Below are 14375 nucleotides of genomic sequence, written 5' to 3' on the forward strand. Positions count from 1 at the left end.
CCCAGGGACCAGGGCCTCAGAGGGAAAAATAACCATCATTGTCAAAAAGAGTCTGTAAATCATCCACTTAAATAACAATGCTAAAGCTGTGAGTGGGAATGGAGGGCAAAGCTGCCCTGTGCTCACCACCATCCCCCCACCCTCATTCTGAGGCCTCTTCCTCCCCCCCGAATCCTCCCTCTCCTTCCTCAGTCTCTCTCTCCCTCTCTCTCTCTCTCCACCTCCCTCCCCCTCACATTCCCTCTCTCCCAGACACATTGCTTTACCTGCACTGGCTCTGCAGCTATTGTGGCCTCCCTCCCTCCCTCCCTCCCTCCCTCCCTCTCTCTGTCCCTCTCTCTATCCCTCTCTTCCTCCCACCCTCTCTCTCTCCCTCTCTCTGTCCCTCTCTCCCTCCCTCCCTCACCTCTCTCTCCCTCTCTCCCCCCTCTCTCTCTCTCTCTCTCCCCCTCCCTCCCTCTCTCCCTCTCTCTCTCTCTCTCTCCCTCCCTCCCTCTCTCCCTCCCTCCCTCTCTCCCTCTCTCTCTCTCTCTCTCCCCCTCTCTCTCTCTCTCTCTCTGTCCCTCTCTCCCTCTCTCCCTCCCTCTCTCTCTCTCTCTCTCCCTCTCTCTATCCCTCTCTCCCTCCATCCCTCTCTCCCTCCCTCCCTCTCTCCCTCTCTCTCTCTCTCTCTCCCCCTCTCTCTCTCTCTCTCTCTGTCCCCTCTCCCTCTCTCCCCCTCTCTCTCTCTCTCTCTGTCCCTCTCTCCCTCTCTCCCTCCCTCTCTCTCTCTCTCTCTCCCTCTCTCTATCCCTCTCTCCCTCCCTCCCTCTCTCTCTCTCTCTCTCCCTCTCTCTATCCCTCTCTCCCTCCCTCCCTCTCTCTATCCCTCTATCCCTCCCTCCCTCTCTCTCTCTCTCTCTCTCTGTCCCTCTCTCTCTGTCTGACCCGGCGATGTCAGTGCTGACATCCTAATGCTTGTTTTTTTTCAATTGAAATCAGAACATTCTGGTAACTGAAAAGCTGGGGAGGCCTCTGTTTATTTACAGGTAATTTAAAAGTTAAACCTCAGAGTGACCCCCGGCCCCCAGCCCCCATCCCCCGGCCCCATCCCCCGGAGACCCCCAGCTTCTCACAGTCACTTCCCCGGAGACCCCCAGCTTCTCACAGTCACTTCCCCAGAAACCCCCAGCTTCTCACAGTCACTTCCCCGGAGACCCCCAGCTTCACACAGTCACTTCCCCGGAGACCCCCAGCTTCTCACAATCACTTCCCCAGAGACCCCCAGCTTCTCACAGTCACTTCCCCGGAGACCCCCAGCTTCTCACAGTCACTTCCCCGGAGACCCCCAGCTTCTCACAGTCTCTTCCCCGGAGACCCCCAGCTTCTCACAGTCACTTCCCCGGAGACCCCCAGCTTCTCACAGTCACTTCCCCGGAGACCCCCAGCTTCTCACAGTCTCTTCCCCGGAGACCCCCAGCTTCTCACAGTCACTTCCCCAAAGACCCCCAGTTCCTCACAGTGCCAGAGATAAATACACAGAGCACAATTCTCCCCCTCTCCAACTCCCTGCTGACCAAACCCAGTGGCCAGAGAAACAACAGCTTACATTTATATAGCCCCCTTTACCATGATAAAACATCCCAGCTGCTTGGCAGGGTCATTACGAAGCTAAATCTGAGCCCCGGCCACATAGGGAGTGATCAGAACAGGGGAGCTAGAGATTGGTCACAGAGGCAGGTTTTTAACAGTGTCTCGGGAGGAGGACAAGGTGGATCACGATAAGGTTCAGGGAGGGAATTCCAGAGCTTAGAGCCCAGGTAGCTGAAGGCACGGCTGCCATTGGTGTCACGGTTAAAATCAGGGTGCAGAAGAGGTGTGAATTGGGGACACAGAGTTCTCCGAGAATGATGGAGCTGGAGGGGGTTACACAGACAGGGGAGGGGGTGACTACATGGCAAGGATCCAAGATGAGGACGTGAACTGAAAAAAGTCAGTTTTACAGGAGATTCGGAGGTTCAGGGAGCGGGAATAGATTTATTTGTTTCACTCACTGAATTTTCACTGTATGGTTTACATTTCACCAATCTGCAGGTGAACAAGGGCAGCTGAATATCAGTCAGATGGTTGAGACTCACATGGAGGGATGGGGGTGGGATCGGGGTGACAGACGTGGGGAAGATCGGGAGTAAAGTGACTCCCAGACACCTCTCCTGTAATCTCACAAGCTACAAACAATACAGTGTCTACACTCCCAGTGTCTCTATTCACACAATGGGCAATGGCAAGATTCAAATCAGGGAAAGGACACCCACCAGCTTAAAACAGCGCAGATTGGAGAGAATGGAAACAAGCTGGCCAAATGTAAGCTTTTTAAGATTCATTTATGGGATGTGGGGCTTCTCTGTCTGGCCCAGCATTTATTTCCCATCCCTAATTGCCCTAGAGAAGGTGGTGGTGAGCTGCCTTCTTGAACTGCTGCAGTCCGTGTGGTGTACGTACACCCACAGTGCTGTTAGGGAGGGATAATCGAATAAATTTAAACCTGTCCTGGGAGTGTTTGATGGGGACAGTGTAGAGGGAGCTTTACTCTGTATCTAACCCCGTGCTGTACCTGCCCTGGGAGTGTTTGATGGGGACAGTGTAGAGGGAGCTTTACTCTGTATCTAACCCCATGCTGTACCTGTCCTGGGAGTGTTTGATGGGGACAGTGTAGAGGGAGCTTTATTCTGTATCTAACCCCGTGCTGTACATGTCCTGGGAGTGTTTGATGGGGACGGTGTAGAGGGAGCTTTACTCTGTATCTAACCCTGTGCTGTACCTGTCCTGGGAGTGTTTGATGGGGACAGTGTAGAGGGAGCTTTACTCTGTATCTAACCCCGTGCTGTACATGTCCTGGGAGTGTTTGTTGGGGACGGTGTAGAGGGAGCTTTACTCTGTATCTAACTCCGTGCTGTACCTGTCCTGGGAGTGTTTGATGGGGATGGTGTAGAGGGACCTTTACTCTGTATCTAACCCCGTGCTGTACCTGTCCTGGGAGTGTTTGATGGGGACGGTGTAGAGGGAGCTTTACTCTGTATCTAAACCCGTGCTGTACCTGTCCTGGGAGTGTTTGATGGGGACGGTGTAGAGGGAGCTTTACTCTGTATCTAACTCCGTGCTGTACCTGTCCTGAGAGTGTTTGATGGGGACAGTGTAGAGGGAGTTTTACTCTGTATCTAACCCCGTGCTGTATATGTCCTGGGAGTGTTTGATGGGGACAGTTGAGAGGGAGCTTTACTCTGTATCTAACTCCGTGCTGTACCTGTCCTGAGAGTGTTTGATGGGGACAGTTGATAGGGAGCTTTACTCTGTATCTAACCTCGTGCTGTACCTGTCCTGGGAGTGTTTGATCGGGACGGTGTAGAGGGACCTTTACTCTGTATCTAACCCCATGCTGTACCTGTCCTGGGAGTGTTTGATGGGGACAGTGTAGAGGGAGTTTTACTCTGTATGTAACCCCGTGCTGTGCCTGTCCTGGGAGTGTTTGATGGGGACAGTGTAGAGGGAGCTTTACTCTGTATCTAACCCCGTGCTGTACCTGTCCTGGGAGTGTTTGATGGGGATAGTGTAGAGGGAGCTTTACTCTGTATCTAACCCCGTGCTGTGCTGTGCTGCACCATCCATCATGTTAAATAAATACAAAAATACCTGGAAAAGCGCAGCTGGTCTGACAGCATCTGTGGAGAGGGATACAGTTGACACTTAGAGTCCGTCTGACCCTTCAACAGAACTAAGAAATATAGAAATGAGATGAAATATAAGCTGGTAGTGGGAAGTGGGACAGGTAGAGCTGGATAGTGGCCTGTGATTGGTGGAGGTCAAGAAGAGATTGCCAAAAATGTCATAGACAAAACGATAAAGGGGTGTTGACGGTGGTGATAATATCTGAAGTATGTGCGAATGGGGACATTAAGGGTAGTAAGCAGGACAAGCTAGTGGCAGATGGCCCTAGTGGGGTTGGCGTGTGGGGAAGGGATTGTAATGGGTAAGAGGTGGAGATGAAACAATAGATCGAAATACATTTAAAATAGGAGGGAAAAGAAAAATATATTTGTAAAAAAATTTATAAATTATTGGAAAAAGGGGGATCGGAAAGGGGGTGGGGATGGAGGAGAAAGTTCATGGTCTGAAGTTGTTGATCTCAATATTCAGTCCGGAAGGCTGTAAAGTGCCTAGTCGGAAGATGAGGTGCTGTTCCTCCAGTTTGCGTTGAGCTTCACTGGAACAATGCAGCAAGCCAAGGACAGACATGTGGGCATGAGAGCAGGGTGGAGTGTTAAAATGGCAAGCGACAGGAAGGTCTGGGTCATGCTTGCGGACAGACCATTATGTTAATTTGGGCTTGAGATTCCATAGTGCGTTTAACCAGTTTTTGACGTGTAGTCACTGATAGATTTACTGAGACAGGACAGCTGATTTGTGTTGAGGAATAACTAACAAAGATAATAACAAGATAATCTACGTATAATGATGTTGCCTGAGGGATAAATATTTTTCAGCCATCAGGGAAAACACACCGACTTGAATTAGTGGTCTTGGTTTAACGTCTTATACAAATACGGACCCTCCAACAGTGCAGCACTCCTTCAGTACTGACCCTCCGACAGTGCGGCCCTCCCTCAGTACTGACCCTCTGACAGTGCGGCCCTCCCTCAGTACTGACCCTCTGACAGTGCAGCGCTGCCTTAGTACTGACCCTCCGTCAGTGCAGCACTCCCTCAGTACTGACCCTCCGACAGTGCAGCACTCCCTCAGTACTGACCCTCTGACAGTGCAGCACTCCCTCAGTACTGACCCTCTGACAGTGCAGCACTCCCTCAGTACTGACCCTCCGACAGTGCAGCACTCCCTCAGTACTGACCCTCCGACAGTGCAGCACTCCCTCAGTACTGACCCTCCGACAGTGCAGCACTCCTTCAGTACTGACCCTCTGACAGTGCAGCACTCCCTCAGTACTGACCCTCTTACAGTGCGGCCCTCCCTCAGTACTGACCCTCCGACACGCGGCACTCCCTCAGTACTGACCATTTGACAGCGCGGCACTCCCTCAGTACTGACCCTCTTACAGTGCGGCCCTCCCTCAGTACTGACCCTCCGACAAGTGGCACTCCCTCAGTACTGACCCTCTGACAGTGCGGCACTCCCTCAGTACTGACCCTTTGACAGTGCGGCACTCCCTCAGTACTGACCCTCCGACAAGCGACACTCCCTCAGTACTGACCCTCCGACAGCGCAATGATTTATTACAACTTTGTTCTTTGGGATTTGTTGCAGAGAAGGAATCTCCGGAGGTTGAGCAATCGATCTCCATGGATACGGCTGAGGAAGGTTACAGTTCCAAACCATTGCCTAAGAAGCACAGTCGCCTGTCCAATCACAAGGTGGAGGCCCTGAAAAAGGATCGGCAGAAGAGACTGCGCATCTCCAAGATCATCTCATCCTCTGAGAACACCTCACATGACCGACGTCTCCCAGGCCACAAACAGGAATCGGAGCTGGTAAGTGAGAGGGGAGTGTGGCACCTCCATCTCACCACACACACACCACACCACACAGAGTAGGCACTGAGCTCTGCTCCCTCCTTCCCTAATTCTTCATCGATTCATGGAACCATTCAGCCCTGCGCACCTCTGCTGGTCTTTTGAAAGAGCTATTCAATTATTCCCATTTTCCCCTGCTCTTTCCCCACATCCCCCAAAGTTTTACCCCTTCATCTATTTATCCAATTCCCTTTTTGAAAGTTCCTATTGAATCTGCTTCCACCGCCCTTTCAGGCAGCGCCTTCCAGATCACAACAACTCACTGTGGAAAAAAACATTCCCCTTCATCTCTCCCTCAGTTTCTTTTCCCGATTCTCTTCACTCTGCGTCCCTCTGGTTACCGACTCTCCCGCCACTGGAAACAGTTTCTCCTTAGTCACTCTGTCTAAACACCTCATGATTTTGAACACCTCGATTAAATCTCCCCCTTAACCTTCTCTGCTCTAAGGAGAACAATCCCAGCTTCTCCAGTCTCTCCACATTAACTGAAGTCCTTCATCCCTGCTCCCATCCTGGTCAATCTCCTCCGCACCCTCTCCAAGGCCTTGACGTCCTTCCTAAAGTGTAGGACCCAGAATGGGACACAATCCTCCAGCTGGGGACTAATCTGTGACTTGTAAAGGGTTTATTGTAACTTCCTCATTTTGTGTAATCTATTCCTCTGGAAATAAAGCCAAGGATCCCAAATCCTTTTTTAACAGCTGCCACCTTCGATGATTTGTGTACATTCACCCCGAGCTCTCTCTGTTCCTGCGCCCCCTTTACAATTGTTCCATTTACTTTATAGTGTCTCTCCTTACCCCTCCTACCAGAATGATTCACTTTTCTGTGTTAAACTTCCATTTACCACGTGTCTGCCCATCCCTCCTGCCTGCCTAACCTCCCAAAGTCTTTCACTGCCCTCATCACTGTTCACATTTCCTACATTTGCAAAGAAATCTAAATATTGTATCATAAATATGCAAATAGTCATTAATAAATCCAATTGGGAATTCAGGAGAAATATCTTTACCCTGGGAGTGGTTTGAATGTGGAACTCGCTCCCACAGGGAGAGGCTGAGCTGAATAGTGTCAGTCTGTTTAAGGGGACGCTGGCTAGACACATGAGGAATGAAGGAATAGAAGTGTATACTGCTGTGATGGAGAAGGTGTGAGCGGGATTGTGTGCAGCAGGAACACACGTGCATGGGCCAGTTGAGCCTGGCTGGGTATCAGCCGATTGAGGGTGGAATATATAGTGGGTGTTTTCTCTCTGCTCTGGGGGGTAACTGATTTTACTGTTGAATGCCTAGGGTCCATGCCGCAGGCAGATGGAGCTGGTGATGCAGAATCTGAAGAAAGCTGCTTACCTGAGTCCACATGAGGTTTACATCCCAAACTGTGATCGCAAGGGCTTGTACAAAAGGAAACAGGTGAGTGAGCACAGCTGGAAATCCCAAACTAATCCCACTGCCCCGCTCTCTCCCCATAGCCCTGTATCAATCCCAAACTAATCCCACTGCCCTGCTCTATCCCCATAGCCCTGTATCAATCCCAAACTAATCCCACTGCCCCACTCTCTCCCCATAGCCCTGCATCAATCCCAAACTAATCCCACTGCCCCGCTCTCTCCCATAGCCCTGCATCAATCCCAAACTAATCCCACTGCCCCGCTCTCTCCCCATAGCCCTGTATCAATCCCCAAACTAACCCCACTGCCCCGCTCTCTCCCTATAGCCCTGTATCAATCCCCAAACTAACCCCACTGCCCCGCTCTCTCCCCATAGCCCTGTATCAATCCCCAAACTAATCCCACTGTCCCACTCTCTCCCCATAGCCCTGCATCAATCCCAAACTAACCCCACTGCCCCGCTCTCTCCCCATAGCCCTGTATCAATCCCAAACTAATCCCACTGCTCCGCTCTCTCCCCATAGCCCTGTATCAATCCCAAACTAATCCCACTGCCCCGCTCTCTCCCCATAGCCCTGTATCAATCCCAAACTAACCCCACTGCTCCGCTCTCTCCCCATAGCCCTGTATCAATCCCCAAACTAATCCCACTGTCCCACTCTCTCCCCATAGCCCTGTATCAATCCCAAACTAATCCCACTGCTCCGCTCTCTCCCCATAGCCCTGTATCAATCCCCAAACTAATCCCACTGTCCCACTCTCTCCCCATAGCCCTGTATCAATCCCCAAACTAATCCCACTGTCCCACTCTCTCCCCATAGCCCTGTATCAATCCCCAAACTAATCCCACTGTCCCACTCTCTCCCCATAGCCCTGTATCAATCCCCAAACTAATCCCACTGCCCCGCTCTCTCCCCATAGCCCTGTATCAATCCCCAAACTAATCCCATTGCCCCACTCTCTCCCCGTAGCCCAGTATCAATCCCAAACTAATCCCACTGTCCCGCTCTCTCCCCATAGCCCTGTATCAATCCCAACCTAATCCCACTGCCCCACTCTCTCCCAATAGCCCTGTATCAATCCCAAACTAATCCTACTGCCCCACTCTCTCCCCATAGCCCAGTATCAATCCCCAAAGTAATCCCACTGCCCCACTCTCTCCCCATAGCCCTGTATCAATCCCTTAACTAATCCCACTGTCCCCCTCTCTCCCAATAGCCCAGTATGAATGCTAAACTAATTCCAAGTACTATCTCAAGATGTTTCAATGATTAAAAAAACTCAACCACGTTTCCTCTTAACCTTTTGTGGTCCAGTGAAAGCAATCCCTGGATCTCCTGCCTCCTGCTCATTTTACAGTGTAACCTGTTTGAGGAGCAGGTCTGGTATCTTCTTCTGAGGCAAAAGGCTTTGAGGATTAAATGGCCCCCCTAGAATCACAGAATGATTATAGCACAGAAGGTGGCCATTCAGCCCTTCATGTCTATACTAGCTCTCTGCAAGAGCAATTTAGCTAATACCATTCCCCTGTCCTTCCCCCGATATTTATCTCCCTTCAGATGTTTATTCTATTTCCTTTTGAATGCTTCATTTGAACCTGCCACCACCACACTCTCAGGCCGTGTGTTCCAGACCCTAACCACTCGCTGCCTGAAAAAGATTTTCCTCATGTCACCTTCTTTCACCAGTCACTTTAAACCTGTGTCCTCTGGTTCTCGACCCTTCTACCAATGGGAACAGTTTCTCCTGATCTACTCTGTCCAGACCCTTCACGATTTTGAATCAAGTCTCCTCTCAAACTTCATTTCTCCAAGGAAAACACAACTTTTCCAATCTGTCTTTATAACTGAAGTTCCTCATCCCTGGATCCATCCCCATGAATCTCTTTTCTGCAATCTCTCCAATGCCTTTGCATCCTTCCTGAAGTGTGGCACCCAGAACAGGACACAAAACTCCGGCTGTGGCTGGACAAGTTCAACATAACCACGTTGCTCTTTTACTCTATGCCCCTATTAATAAAGGCTGGGTCCAGTGCGCCTTTTCAACTGCCTTCTCAACTTGTCCTATTGCCTTCAGTGATTGTACATGTAAACCCCCAGGTCACTCTGCTCCTACAGCCCCTTTAGAAATGTACCCTTCATTTTATATTGTCCCTCTTCATTCTCCCGATGAAAATATATCAATTCACACTTCTCTGCGTTACAGTTCATCTGCCCATTCTACCAGCTCACGTCCCCTGGAAAACTATCACTATCCTCCTCACACTTCACACAGGTCCCTGTGAAACAAGCTCCAGGGATTGAATGGCCTCCCCCTGTGCTCCTATGACCCTCCCACGGCTCACCTGGACAGTGCCCTGGGTGTCACAGGTCAAAGGGCGGTGTTCCTCACCAATTTTGGGGTTCCCTCAGGCTGACTAATTGAGTTTTAAATCGATTCCTTTTTTTTACAGTGCAAACCATCCAAAGGCAAACGGCGGGGTCTGTGTTGGTGTGTGAACAAGAACGGGCTCAAGTTACCCAGCTCAGATTTCATACATCACGACTTTCAATGTCACAGCTTTGAAAGCGACTGATGTCCCTTCACCCTGACCATCCTCTCCGAATTTATTGGCTCTTTTCCAACCAGCTGACCGTCTCCAGAGGGTTTTTCTTCATGAGTGGTTAGCTGACTAAAGATTATAAACCTTTGACAGTGAGTGCATCAAAACCTTAAAGTATAATAATTGAAAAAAAATAAGTATGTTATTATTTTCCGGGGCATCGGATTAGTTGAGCCTGCGTGAGCTTTTTTTTTGGCTTTTCAATCTCTACAAAAGAATCATCCTTTTGATTGAAATTTGTTTTTTTTAAAAAGAGAAATGCTGCAAGGTTGGGTGATTCAGTGTATTTTTAACAACTTGCGATGCCCTTTCTAATCACAAATTAAGGAGATTTCTATCGACCCAAGAAATGCACTTAAAAGAAACCTGAAACCTCAACCAGTGACTCAATGAGCGATCCACTGCCCAACACCTGGATCCTAACTGAGCTGGCAGCATCCTGATTGGACGAGGGGTTGGGGAGATCCAGTGTTTGGTGTGACCTCCTTCTTGCTTGCCTTCTAGCCGTCTGGTCGGGGGGGGAGAGGGGGGTGTGCAGGACAGCACGATTGGTCAGACAGGGTTTGATCTCCTTTGCAGTAGAGAGTGGGTGATACCAATAACCTGATCAATGTGACCTGGTGGTCCACAGATCGATTCAGCCATCAGTGTGTCAAGACTCAGCATTGACGTTTCCCTCAGACTGTGCGTGCTGAAGTGGGGAAGCTTATTGTGTGTGTGTGTGTGGGAGGTGGGGGGGGGGGAGTGGGGGAGGGTGGGTGTGCAGGGTGGGGGGGCGGGGTTAGTGATTGGATGCATTGGTTAGTTTAGACATGCTGACCTCTCACTGGATGTTACCACAACACCCGGCTCCCAAGGCGGAATAGGTCACCTTGCTGTGTTGTGCTGCAGTACCTGATTCCCACCAATAGGGAGCGAAAGTACTGAGGGCTGTGTTGCCCCCTAGTTGCTGAAGGCAGGCACTGCAAGAATAGGCCCTCCTCCCCGACCAGTTGCACTGATTTTCTTTGGCCTTCGAGGCTGCAATTTCTGTTTGTGATCGTGTCCACCCACAGCCCCCCACCCCCACCCACCGACCCCCCACTCCCCCCACCCACCGACCCCCCACCCCCCACCCCCCGACCCCCCACCCCCCCATCCCCCCCACCCACAGACCCTCCAGCCCCCCACCCCCCCACTCCCACCCACAGACACCCCACCCCCACCCCCACCCACAGACCCCACAGCCCCCCACCCACAGACCCCCACCCACACTCACAGACCCCCCAGCCCCCCACCCCCACCCACAGAACCCCATCCCCACCCACAGCCCCCCCACACCCACCCCCAGCCCCCCACCCACAGGCCCCCACCCCCACCCCCAGCCCCACCCCAGCTCCCCCACCCCCACCCCCACCCCAGCCCCCGCACGGGAAAGCTAACTCATGGCTGGTGTGTTTGGTTTATTGGGAGCAGTTTTCTGTACCATCCCCACGCTGTGTCCTCACCTCACCTCAGGTGTGAAGTCACTTAGCCTCGGAGGTGCAGTGGGGGCAGCACTTCCTGTGTTTCCACCTTCTGCCTAGTTCTGTGGGCACCCGATGCCCCCTCAGTCCTTTGGCCAAGCTGGCCATCCTTCCAGCCGTTGCCGAGCTATTTGACATTGGGTGGCATCATAACCCAGTCTAAAGATGCTCCGCCCTCAACCTGCTTCTTTCCAGCCAAGGCCCCTCAGCTCTGACTCAGGCAAGGCTGCCTCTGATTTTCTTCACCGGGGTAGGGTGTGTGGGGCTGGGGTGCGATGATGAGTTCCGATTGCCACATTCCCTCTGTGGGAACACCCCCTTCTCACCCGTCCAACCCCCCCCCCCTCCACAAACCAGCTCCCACTGCCACCCCCACCCCCTCCAGCTGTAATCCTGGGTGGTGAACTCAGTTACCCAATCGCATGTGGGGAAATCTACACAAAAGGGTTAAACTGGTTGAAGCAATAACCCCAAATATGGGAGATACACACACTAAATGGGGAAAAATGTATAATCCAAATGCATCTGGGGAGTGGGAATCACGAAACACAGCTCGTAAAGAGGAATCCCCTCCTTTACTGACTTTGTGTGGAATTAAAGATGGGAATCTATTATTAATATGTTACTGTGTCTTGATTTATTGTTATGCTGTTTTCTGCCATATGTAAACGGTTTTCCCAGAGCCTCAAACCATAATGTTTTACTCTGACTCTTTCCCCCCACCCCACGCCTGCCATCACTCCCTGTTGGGATGTCCTATCCTCCACTTTGCGTCTCCTCCAATCAGCTAAAGAAAAGACCGGACCCCTAGGCCTGTCCTCCCATCTGGCTGATCACCTCGGCTCTGTCCACTGGGCTGGGGAACCTAGAACACGGGGGCTCAGTCTCAGGATTAGGGGCCGATTGTTTGGGACTGAGATGGGGAGAAATTACTTCACTCAAAGGGTTGTGGATCTTGGGAATTCTCCAACCCGAGAGGGTTGTGGATGCTCCATCGTTGAAGACATTTCAGGCCGGGACAGACAGGTTTTTGGTCTCTCAGGGAATTAGGGGATATTTGGAGTGGGTGGGAAAGCGGAGTTGAAGCCCGAGATCAGCCATGGTGGTATTGAGTGACAGAACTGACTTGCCGGGAGAGTTTTGCTGTTGTTTGGAGCTTGGATTGTTCCTGGAATGTGGGTTCCTGGATTCCTCTGGGATCTGCTGGAGCAGGTAGGGAGCCACAAAGGAAGGAGGTCCTGTTCAGTGACGTATCTGAAATGAGTTTTTTGCGAACAGTAATTCCTATAGCCAGGGTTCCTGTTGGCAAGATAGGGGCAGCCCAGAGAATGGATTCACAGGAATTCCCATCACTGGTTACAGGAATGCAGGGATTCTGTTACTGGGCTGATAAACCACAGAATGGAAGTTCAAATCTCATGGTGGACCAGCTGGAGAATTTAGTCTAAAACAGAAACCCGGAAGTAAGCGTCTGACCCCAGTGAAAGTGAACGTGAAGCCGATTGTCATAAAAACCAAACTGGTTCTCACTGATGGTCTTTGCCGCCCTGACCGAGGTCTGGGTAATGTGACTGCAATTCACACCAAAGGGCTGACACTTAACCAACCTGTCAAATTGCCACTCAGTTAACCTGCTATATGGTTCAAGAAGGCAGCACAAAAACACCTTAACCTCAAGGTAGTGAATGCCAATCTTACCAGTGACACCAATTTCCTGAGAAGGTTTTTAAAAACATACGACCACGACCACTCCAGGAGACTCTCAGCCAATCTCCCGGGTGCTCCCTGGGCCTGGCAATGCTCCTCGGGCCTGGCAGTGCCCCTCGGGCCTGCCAGTGCCCCTCGGGCCTGCCAGTGCTCCTCGGGCCTGCCGGTGCCCCTCGGGCCTGGCAGTGTTCCTCAGGCCTGGCAGTGCCCCTCAGACCTGGCAGTGCTCCTCAGGCCTGGCAGTGCTCCTCAGGCCTGGCAGTGCTCCTCAGGCCTGGCAGTGCTCCTCAGGCCTGGCGGTGCTCCTCAGACCTGGCGGTGCTCCTCAGACCTGGCGGTGCTCCTCAGACCTGACGGTGCTCCTCAGACCTGACGGTGGTCCTCAGGCCTGGCAGTGCTCCTCAGACCTGGCAGTGCTCCTCAGACTTGGCAGTGGTCCTCAGACCTGGCGGTGGTCCTCAGACCTGGCAGTGCTCCTCAGGCCTGGCGGTGCCCCCTCGGGCCTGGCAATGCTCCTCGGGCCTGGCAGTGCTCCTCAGACCTGGCAGTGCTCCTCTGGCCTGGCAGTGCTCCTCTGGCCTGGCAGTGCTCCTCAGATCTGGTAGTGCTCCTCAGACCTGGCAGTGCTCCTCAGGCCTGGCAGTGCTCCTCAGGCCTGGCAGTGCTCCTCAGGCCTGGCAGTGCTCCTCAGGCCTGGCAGTGCTCCTCAGGCCTGGCAGTGCTCCTCAGGCCTGGCAGTGCTCCTCAGGCCTGGCAGTGCTCCTCAGGCCTGGCAGTGCTCCTCAGGCCTGGCAGTGCTCCTCAGGCCTGGCAGTGCTCCTCAGGCCTGGCAGTGCTCCTCAGGCCTGGCAGTGCTCCTCAGGCCTGGCAGTGCTCCTCAGGCCTGGCAGTGCTCCTCAGGCCTGGCAGTGCTCCTCAGGCCTGGCAGGGCTTCTCTGATGTCCTGTTGGACTCAATCTGCTGGATATGAGCCGACTTGTGAATCCTGAGTGTTTCTCTTTCAAAAGTGGGTAAAAAGAGCGGGGAGAATATTTCAACTGGTTGCTGGGGAAATGAAGCCAGGTAGAGCTGGGAGGAAAGGTTTTTTAGAGGGGAGGGGGAGGGGGGGGGGTAAGTAGGATGTCATTCTAGTGGCCGACGGGGACTTGCTCAATGGGAGGGGGAGAGGTGAGTGGCTTTGAGAGAGCAGGTTTGTTGAGGGGCACAGGTGAAGAGTGGGAAGACATCGCTATTTCCCTGTGAAATGTCCCGCCTGTGGAACAGTGCGAGGTTAAGATTTGGATCTCAGCCAATCCAGGGTGTCCCCGTAATCAAATATTTTAATTCTCAATGGCACACGCATAACCTTTCACCTCACTGAGTTGTCACAACCTGTGTAACCCCTGAGCTTATGACAGTACAAAAGGAAGGAAATCTTCCTCTCGTGTCTAATACAACAGAACGTTTTATCAAATATTCTGGTTAATGTTTTGTACTTAAATATTTTTTGTTACATTTCTGGTGAACACTGTATGCTATTTATTCGACTATAATTTATCTATTCCTTCATCTTTGTCCTTTGTTATGACAAAGCATTTATTTAATAAAGATACATAAACATCAAACAAAAA

General features: G+C 51.8%; 1 protein-coding gene across 1 annotated transcript; it reads left to right on the forward strand.

Moving 5' to 3' along the window:
• Window positions 1–5295: 5295 nt before the first annotated feature.
• Window positions 5296–10068, forward strand: LOC144675988 (insulin-like growth factor-binding protein 5; the record flags this gene model as incomplete). The annotated part of the gene is made up of 3 exons (XM_078536502.1): window positions 5296–5519; window positions 6854–6973; window positions 9404–10068. Coding segments are annotated over 3 exons (467 nt in total), but the record flags the coding sequence as incomplete, so codon positions are not given.
• Window positions 10069–14375: the final 4307 nt, after the last annotated feature.

Source organism: Cetorhinus maximus, unplaced genomic scaffold, assembly GCF_964194155.1.
Source record: "Cetorhinus maximus unplaced genomic scaffold, sCetMax3.hap1.1 HAP1_SCAFFOLD_1257, whole genome shotgun sequence".
Lineage (NCBI taxonomy): Eukaryota > Metazoa > Chordata > Chondrichthyes > Lamniformes > Cetorhinidae > Cetorhinus > Cetorhinus maximus.